This window comes from Haliotis cracherodii, unplaced genomic scaffold (genome assembly GCF_022045235.1).
Source record: "Haliotis cracherodii isolate W230 unplaced genomic scaffold, xgHalCrac1.p SCAF_21, whole genome shotgun sequence".
In the NCBI taxonomy this organism is placed as follows: domain Eukaryota; kingdom Metazoa; phylum Mollusca; class Gastropoda; order Lepetellida; family Haliotidae; genus Haliotis; species Haliotis cracherodii.
Window position 1 is genome coordinate 8165204 of NW_027266277.1, and position 9974 is coordinate 8175177.

Genomic DNA, 9974 nt, shown 5'->3' on the forward strand with positions numbered 1-9974 from the left:
AATGTCCAAAGAAGGATTTTAATTAACGATGGTAACCATAATTTGTTCCAAGCACCTACAGTATTCTGTAATAACATCAACAGTTTAAATCATAAGTCCCAATCTGATGGCACACAAATTCAGTAGCGTGTATGGCCACCATGTGCGTTGACAACTGCCACACAACGCCTCAGCATGGACCTTGTGATGCTTGTGAACACATGATTGGGAAGACGACGCCATTGTTGCTGCAAAATGGTGCCAAGATCTTGCAAATTCTGTGGTTGGTTCTGGAGAGTGTGCAGACTTCTGCCAAGAGCATCCAAGACGTGTTCGTTGATATTGATGTCGGGAGACCTTGACGGCCAGTCCATGACGTTGACTCCCGCATTCTGAAGGAAATTCCTTGTCAAAATTGCTGTGTGGGGTCTGGCATTGCCGTGTTGGAAGACCAAACCGGGTCCATGTGCTGCCATTAAAGGCAGAAGTTCTGGTGCCAGTACCTGGTCGCGGTGAGCAGCAGCATTGAGGTTGCCACGGATGACAAGAAGCCTGGAACGTGCATTGCCACAGAAAGCACCCCACACCATGACACTTCTGCCTCGAAATCTGTCAACTTCCTGTACACAACACTGGGCGCAACGTTCATGATGGCGCCTCCACACCCTCGCCCTACCATCAGCAAATTGAAGATTAAATCGGGATTCATCACTGATTCATCACTTGATTCCAATTCCTCTGAGTCCATCATAAGTGTCGCTGTGCCTACAATTGACGTTGACGTCTGTGTAATTGAGTCAGAATCGGCCCGCAGTATGGCCGTCGTGCTTGAAGGTGAGCAGTTCTCAGATGGTTTCGAACAGTTTGCGCACTCAGTCTACCCCTAAACAGTTCATTTCTGGTTGATGTAACCGTCAAAAATCGGTTACAGATGTGACGTAAGACAATCTGACGATCCTCTACATGTGACGTCACACATGGTCGACCTGGCCGAGGGCGATCAGCGGTGGTACCAGTTTGCTGTAGACGCATCTGTAAATCATAAACAGTCTGTCGACTACAACCCATCGTCCTTGCGACTCAGCTACGGACGTTCCCCTTTGCAACATGCCGATGGCACGTTCACGTTGCACATTTGAAAGGTGTGGCATGACAAATGGTCGTAAAGACTTTTGTTTTCTTGTGTTTTTATTTTTTTTTAATGACTGCTAACAAGTATGGCTGAAAATATGTGCCGATATTATGGCATGACCAGTTGCACGAGAAAAACTACTTTTGCCACTATAGTGCTGTGCACAAGATTTTGATCGATTCACCTGCACAAAAACGGGTGTTATCTGAAGACAATACGTGGCCATTACTGTTTAAATACACAATAAGGGCCCACAATGATAACTGGTCAAAATGTTTACATTTTAGGATTGTGAAGTTTTTAATTTGGTTCAGTATAACTGCCTGCCCGCGGCTGTTAACTTTTCTGTCGTCCTGCATGAATTTTCCTCTACCTGCCCAACAGTCTGGTAGATAATTTAAAGACTACTTATGTATTCAGTGTTATCATAACACTTGTGGATTCTCAAGTAATTGTTTGGATTGTTAGACGCTATTTGTCTTTTATTTTCTCCTATTTTTCAATATTTATCATGTCTGAATGCAGGCAAGTAACTTTGAAGATGGGCAGGCATCACTTGTTGGTCTCCTGTCCAACTGTCTTGTTGGGTTTTAAAATTATTTCAAACACTGCTCGGGACGAAGTATATTTTTTTTTAGTCCAATCTAAACGTTTGTGCATACTGGATGCACATTTGTGATTCGCGTAAAACCCTGCGACAGTATGCAATTATCTCACCAACCAACCCTCTGAGTCTTTTTTTATTATGTTTATTTCTGTTAAAGAGAGTCCATCTGGGACATTCGATTCCGATGTCCAACACTGTGAACAGGATGCAAAGATCAGTTGAGTGACACAGAAGATCAGGCTGATTTCAGTCTATCCAAGGTTAAAAAAGAAAATCTACTGAGGTCGCAACTGGAGCTGATTTAACCTGCTGATGTCCTGCTCCAACATTAGGAGACTCAACAGCATCTAACAAGTAACTGACATGTCTCAACAAAGTGCTTGAAACACTAAGGGATGTTTCTTCTGCCATCTGTCCAGAGGAACTGAACGATAATTCTGGGCCATGAAAATGACCCAAAAGAGTGACAGACTGACATTGTATTTCTCCTTTGACAATCCATCCAAACAGGAGACATCAGTCCACATAATGCCTAAAATCCTCAGCCTGAGATGAGATAGATGTCAATGGTTGATGAACAAGCCTGTGAGCCTTGATGATGTTGATTGGACTTGTAGCACAGACCCGAAGAAATCCCTAAGCAGAGGACCCACCACTGGGTGCTAGATCTTATAAATACTGTAAACAGGGAATTTTTTGCGACCGTTTTATTATTGCGAGTTTTGCGAACGAGACTCAATCGCAAAAATTAAAAACGCAAAAATAAGTATAAATAATGTTGTGTATGTATTATGTTATTTGTCCGACCCGCACATTGGAGGAACATCAAATCTTCAGTACATAACAAAATCGCAGTTGGCTCAATCACTGTTTAATGTAGAACTGGCACTGCCTCACACAGCTGCCCAGGTTACAACAACATAATGACGTCACACCTAAAGTGACGTCACTGCACGTGCGCATTGGAGCACTTACAATGTAAACATACCTAACATGCAAAACAAATAATACATACATACTTTATTCATTGCAACACGTCATCAAATGTTGAAATCATCAACCAGAACCACAAGTTACTCAATAAGTTAAAAACACAAATGAATGCAAAATGGTCACACAATACATCACAAATGACAGTGTAAACAGACCAATTAGTGTCACTGTTGCCTCACAGTAATCCTGCCTTCTTCCAACCTCGCTTGATTGCGTCAGTGTCCTTTGCAATTTTGTCCACACAGGAAACAAGCCATCTTGCGTGAATCGGTTTCATGACACTGGTCAACTTTCCGGCCAACTCAGATTAACTAGCTTCGGAGAGAAGCTGTCTATTGTTTGGTAATCGAGGTGTCATCTCAAAACGGCAACTCGCAAAAATATCTCGTCGCAGTATTGTCTTTGGTGTGGTATTCGCAATATTTTAACGGCGCAGAAATAAAGCTGTTTAAAGTATGTTCATCCAATACATGGAGTTGGGTTAGTACATGAAGAAGCAGAAAAACTTTACAAAGGACCATTACAATGGCCTTGACCTCAAATGAAGGTCACTTGAAAGCTTCAACATCCCCAACTGAAGAATGATATGTACTAGTGGTGCATCGATTGATCATAGGACATGTTTACTGATTGTTTATCTACCGAAATTAGCTGAGTAAAGGCCATAACTAGGTTTCAAAATAACTGCTGAATGGCATAGATCTCATTGCTTGTATATTTTCCTATTTCTGACAAACAGCGGTAGAAATTAGCACTAGTCCTATAGTCCTTGACAAATGCCCAACGGTCAAGTATCATAAGGACTAGTAGAAATTTGTCATTTTTAAGGGGTTTGCTTTATGTTACCATTATAAGGACTAGTGAACTAAACATGTTTGTTTCTATTGCTGACAACTGGTTGTTTTTAAGCATCTACAGTCTTTTTCATACAAAGATTGAATCATCATCTTAATCCAGAATACCATATGTACACGAAATCACCTTTATTCAGTGATACAACAATTTGAAGGATGGGCACGGGTAAGGAGAGGTGAAATACTTGTCAATAAAGTGAACATGATTTCTCTGGAGTCAATATGCCATGTGATCCTTACCCATCTGTAGATTTGAAACTTCTTTATCTTGGGGCTGAGTTGTGGGGCCGCAGCTGCAGCAGTCTGGGCCAGCCTTGTCTGGAACAATAAAAACAAGGGGGAATAATCAGTCATGGACTAGACACAGATGTTTCCATTAAACTGACATAATCAGACAGCTGTGTCATCAATTTTAACCTATCGTTTATCTTTTGATGGGAATCATATGAATAAGGTGTGGTGGTTTGGATTGATTGCATGGAAATTGTGTCACGTGAATTGTCATTTGCATTCAGTACTGACACTCAGCTTCATTTTAAGTGTAATATATGTGGGGATTAATTCTGTAAGCTGATGAGAAATTCTGAGAAAAAACAGGGGAAGTTTCGCGGTGTGGGGGAAATTTGACTAGTCATGGAAATACCTTTTATTCCACAAAACTGTCAACAACAGAACTGACAAAAATATCCGCTATGGAGTCGAGTTGATGTCTATTAATAGATGTAGTAGTTCCCTTACACATCACAACTGATTTTTAGATGCTATGTTACAAGCAATACAATTGGTCGGATTAAATGACATCAAGGGTGAAAAAAGGAGAGTTTGACAGGTTGCTATATATACAGGAAAAGGTGCGCATTACTGTATAAACTGAGTGAAATCATATCTGTAAACATTTTAATATTACAGATTTTAACTTTTAGAACATATTTATGCATGAATTCCTTATTGTTCAAGTCAAATGTAACAGGACAAAAAAGCTAATAAAGATGGACGAAATTACCCCATTATATTTTTCGTGGCATTATTAGGAATGAAAATTGACTTTTCAATATATTGAAAAGCAGACAGAAATAGCCTAGATCTACTTATGAAAAGTAAGACTTGAGTAAACGTGAAAATGAATAAATGGTGAATCATGCCCTGTGATTATAAAAAGAAGGGAACTTACAAAGTTCACATTCACAATCAAGAAACTCTTGCCAAAGAAGGCCCTAAACGTGTGGGCACTTTGGACATACCAAAACAAAGCCTGGATGGAGGGCGTCCTTGGCCAAGAATAGCTACTCTAGGGTTTCTATTTTAATTGGGTTCTTATATTTTTCATTGGGTAACCAGGATTTTATCCATTGTCCATTCATCACTCTATTGGGTTTTTCCCATAATTAGCGAACATCTTAAGATTTAAAAAAAGAAAAGAAATATTGTTTTGGATGTATATCATGTATATAACTGTTCTAAATATATATAGGCTTTGACTCGGAAAGTAAATAAGCTTGTGATACTTTTTCGGAAATTAGCTCCTTTGAACGCATGCTGAAAAAGCTTCCTTGTGTTTATGCATGCCGTTTTTGTAATTTTTTTCATTTAATGCATGCATTTCTGAACTCAAGGTAATTAAAAGTAATTGCGTTTTTATTGTTTCGGGGGGTATTTTACGCAAATATGCTGTTTATCTGTAGCTCTAAAACGCTGGACAACATTGTTCCCAGATCCTCCTCCTAGACAGCCACCGTTCCCACGAGATGCTGGAGCTTCTGCAAGCTGCATCCAGAGAAGGGATTACATTACTGGCTCATCCCCCTCACACGACACACTTTCTCCAGCCTCTAGATCATGGACATTGGTGTCTCATGAAAACATCACAAAGAGGACATGACCGTCCATCTTTAAATAGGTGTTTGATTTGGCAGTGACAAGGATTTATATCGACAGTGGATTTGCGGCCTGCAGTATCTATCCATTCCCTCAAGATGCCATTCCACCCAAGGCATTTTTATCATCCACAGCTTTCAAGCCAGCTGAAAACAAGAATGATGAACATGCTCCAGCAATGATCGCTGATAAAACCATCTCAGGAAATAACAGCAGATTTTCCTATTGCCAGTGAAGATCCAACACAAGATGTCCTTGACATCACCCTCAGTGTCCTTGAAGGCCTGGTATCAGAGGATGCTATGGTTTAGGTAGTAATTCATGTTCTGGAGGCTGCATGGGGCACTGAAATGGATGATATGTTTCTGCCCCCTGTTGTTAGCCACAAAGCAAAGAAACTGAACCGAAAGTTGATAACGGCATGCAGAGTACTTACTAGTGATGAGGTTATTGAATCTTAACAGCAAGAGGAAGAATCAAAGGAAAAGAAACGTTTAGAAATAGAAAACACGAAATTGGAAAGAAAGAGAAAAGCAGAATAAAGAAAAAAAATGGGAAAGGGAAAACGCCAGTCTTGCACATGTCGGCGTCTAACTGGAAAGGCCGACACAGTGCTAGGGGTACAGAGCGACACATGTTGATGGTGGATGCACGTTGAGTGTCTGCCACCCTCAGTCAATGTGAACAACTTCACTGATGAAAATTTTCCCTTTAGTTAAAGTGTCATCAGGTATTTAGACAGAACTCAAAACCTCTGAAACAAGCCGACATGTTCTTATGTCTCACTTGAAAAACCTTTTGTTCAATTCATTGATTCATTGAATATCCTCACATTGTGACTTATTAAACCCTCTTCAATCCATGCTATATCGTCATGTTGCATTTTCTTAAATTATCAATGCCGACAATTGTAAACACATTTCATAAAAAGGTCTTATCAATTTCTTATAAATTAATTGTATTTGAAGCATCAATGTGAATATACTGATTATCTGGAGCTCTAAGTAATAATAAAGAGTTTTGGGCTAAGACCCAAGAGCAATCTAAGTTACTAGTTTCGAGCTTGTATGCTCTCATCAGACTGTTGTATATGGGGTGGGGGGACTCCTTATATACATTTTGTGTTCCAGATGCATTGGCTTGGCAATGTCTTCCCTGTTCTGTGGTCTGTAGACAGACCAGAATTCGGAGTCTAAAATGACACTAGGGTCATTAAGATACTCCGTCCACTTTGTTAATGGTGGGGGGAGTATCACCGCCGGGCTGTACGGCGGCCATTCCTGTGGCGTGTCTCTGCAGGAATCTTTCGAGGACTGTGTCACGCTTGTGGATGGGCCGTATGGTGGCTTGCCGTTGCTGATAGGTGCGCTATATGTTGCTACGTCCGGCTGTCCTTCTCCCGGTGGGTTTGGGATTTCTGGCCTTGTTGGGCCATTATTCACGTTCATAGTGACCGTGATATCAGTAGAGGCTGATTGGCGGACTGTTGTGATTCTTGAAATCGTCCTGTCGTTTGTATGACTTGTGGCATAAAACACAGATGAACCTATTGGAGCTGTGAGTGCTCCTAATGTGTCGTTTAAGCCCGTTCCGACGTGAGTAATAGGGCATTGGAGGGGCTCCATAGTTTTGTGAGTGCCGATTATGACGTCATAGTGATGAGTGTCATTGTTGTTAGACCTGTGACGTCATACGTCAGATTCATAGACGATATTTTCGTCATTTGGACTTTAGACTACACGAGGTTAGAATCTTTCATCGAAGAAATGAATCAATCACATCCCACAATTAAATTCACTGCCGAATTTTCTAGAAAAAAAGTAGCTTTCCTAGACACATGGGTCGTATTCAACCAAGAAACCAATCAACTGGATTTTGACCTATATTGCAAGCCTACAGATACACACTCTTATCTGTTATACACCTCCTGTCATCCACGACACATTAAAGTCAAAGGACCATACAATCAATTCCTCCAACTCAAAAAGATTTGCAGTTCGCAATCACAATACGAGTTCCATAGCAACAATCTAGTAAAATATTACCTCAACAGAGGTTATCCTAAGAAAATTCTCTTGGATAATGAAACAAAAGCCAACGCCAAAGAGAGAACATCACTCTTAACACCCAATAAGACAACTTCCAAAGACACCAAACCAGTGATCTTTATCACAGATTACAACCCAACTGCACTTAAGGTCAGCTCCTTGATTAAAAAATCCTGGCACCTACTCCAAGGATCAGATACGTGCAAAGACACCTTCCGAGTCCCACACATCACGGCATACAGGAAAAAACTCACTCTCAAAGATATTCTTATGAGAGCGGCAATCACCTATCCACCACTCAAACCACAAATCAGTGGCCGAACGGTGTCCAATTTAGATGATAGTTGTCACAAACAGGTTTGCAAAATCTGCACAAACTTGAAATTGACCAACACCTTCACTAGCCACACAACAAGGAAAAAATATAAATGCCTTCCGCATTTCACTTGCAAAAGCAGAAACATAATCTATCTGCTTAATTGAACCAAATGTGCCAAACAATATGTAGGTGAGACCAAACGACACTTCTGCATCAGATTCAAAGAACACTTTGCCGATATAAACCACCAAAGGGACAAACCTGTCGCCAAACACTTCAACTCCATAGGATACTCAACTAGAGACCTACACTATCAAATCATACAACAGCTCAAAACAGACCCTGAGTTAGACCCAGGCGCCGGTCCATTGAACTCAAATGGATATCTGATCTCAAAACCATCCACCCGCAAGGCATGAACGATAAGATCTAATCCTGGACTTCCCCAACCTACCCACCTATTCTGGAGCTCTAACTAATTGAAACAGTTTAGCTTGAATCAGCACATGCATGTTATAGTAATTATATGGTTCTGTCTTGATGAATCAAACTAAATGTTGTTTATTCACTCTTCGACCTGCCATAATTACATCAGGCAGTGTGCGGATGAAACAAAATCGGTAGTTTAATTTAACAGATTGTGCATATCGGAATAACATATGGAAAAGTATATATTAATGGTTAGTGATGCTTTATCACATATGATACATCTTGAAACAACAATTACAATAGTGATAAAGAAGAAAGGGATATGCATGAATTTCCCCCGTTCATTAATCTTGTTTGCAACTTTACCCCAAGCTTGAACAAAATTCCCCCTACCTCATGTACATGGTTTGACCTTATGAATAAATGTATTAGATTACAAAAAAAAAATAGATTTAACCATCCTTTACCAAAATACCTGCATTGTACGGTCAGAGGAGAGGCCAGAGACGATCAGAAACATGAAAGTGAGCCAAAGTCCCCCCTTTTACCCTACTGACTAGGTGTTGCCATTTTGTTTGAAGTAAATGCAAGTAATTTGACCCGTGGATTGGTCAATAGGAGGGATGCAGAAGGGACATAACCCAAAATAGGTATTGGTGGCACTATGACAGAGCCACGAATATCCAGCCTAGTTCAGCAAGGGTGGAAACTGGACCTTTAAAGCCATTTAGCTCCCTTGCCTCAAGAAGATGAACAAAGAGATGCAGGTCAAAAACAACAGAGAGAAGGGAAGTTTCAATCAAAGTGGACATGTCTGGATTTCCATGGCCAACTACCAACACAACGAGCATATGCGGCACTATTTGATAGATTCTACCTATTGCCCCATTCTACGAGAAATACAACACTGTCTACATCAGTGTCAGACACTCAAAGGTCACTCACTTAATACCTGACAAATCTATTGTATTTGTACTTACAGTTTTGTAAACTCAGCAATACGTCTTTGGTTCAGTTAATAAAAGCCACCATATGACATGATGAGCCAGGGATTTATCTAGGATTCCAAATTGGAGGAAATATTGTGGCATGCTCCAAAATAGGATTTAAAAAAAATAATGCTTGTTTGCTTATAGATCTAGATTTATGAGAATGTCATTCAAAGTATATATGTATATGAAAAGAAAAGTTTGAAATAATTTGTTGATGGTTATTCATTTCGCAATATTACTCTTATATTCGCGAAAACTGCCAACTCGTGGATACATGCTCAAATACAGACAACAATTAACCATATGGGATATATTTGCCTGAATTCCAAAAAGTAATTTTACGTAAGTTACAACAAATTAGGTACAAGGCCAAGGTCATTTCCCGATTTGACCAAGGTGACAACATACATGTTCGAGAAACCTTAGTGAAATATTTGCCACAACGTCTGCCAGAATAAAGACGTCTTTAAACCGATAAGAAGTCCGTATGATACCCATGTCAGTACCTGATACAACTGGGGAAGGGCCTTCCGAAGAGGCGAAATTCTCGTGAATAGGTTTCTGCCAGCCATGTCCCGTTTGGAAGAACTCGCGTATGGTTTATTTCCGTGTCAGATGCCCGAGTAGACCGGATACACCGCTTGGTGTCGCTTTTGGAACGAACGGGAACTAGTCCATCTGTCGCCCTATCCAAGCTCCTTCCCAGCGCGTGACACCTTCGTTACACTCTCGGTAGTATAGAGAGC

The 9974-nt window shown here is 40.4% G+C and overlaps 1 protein-coding gene across 1 annotated transcript in view; it reads right to left on the reverse strand.

Moving 5' to 3' along the window:
- Nucleotides 1-9910, reverse strand: part of LOC139470734 (succinate dehydrogenase [ubiquinone] iron-sulfur subunit, mitochondrial-like) — a 35793-nt gene extending 25883 nt beyond the window's left edge. The window contains exons 1-2 of the mRNA XM_071253007.1: nt 9735-9910; nt 3806-3883 (exon numbers count right to left, since the gene is read on the reverse strand). Of these exons, the coding sequence (XP_071109108.1) occupies nt 3806-3883; nt 9735-9800 (144 nt within the window). The 5' untranslated portion in view covers nt 9801-9910. The remainder of the gene's footprint in view (nt 1-3805; nt 3884-9734) is intronic.
- Nucleotides 9911-9974: the final 64 nt, after the last annotated feature.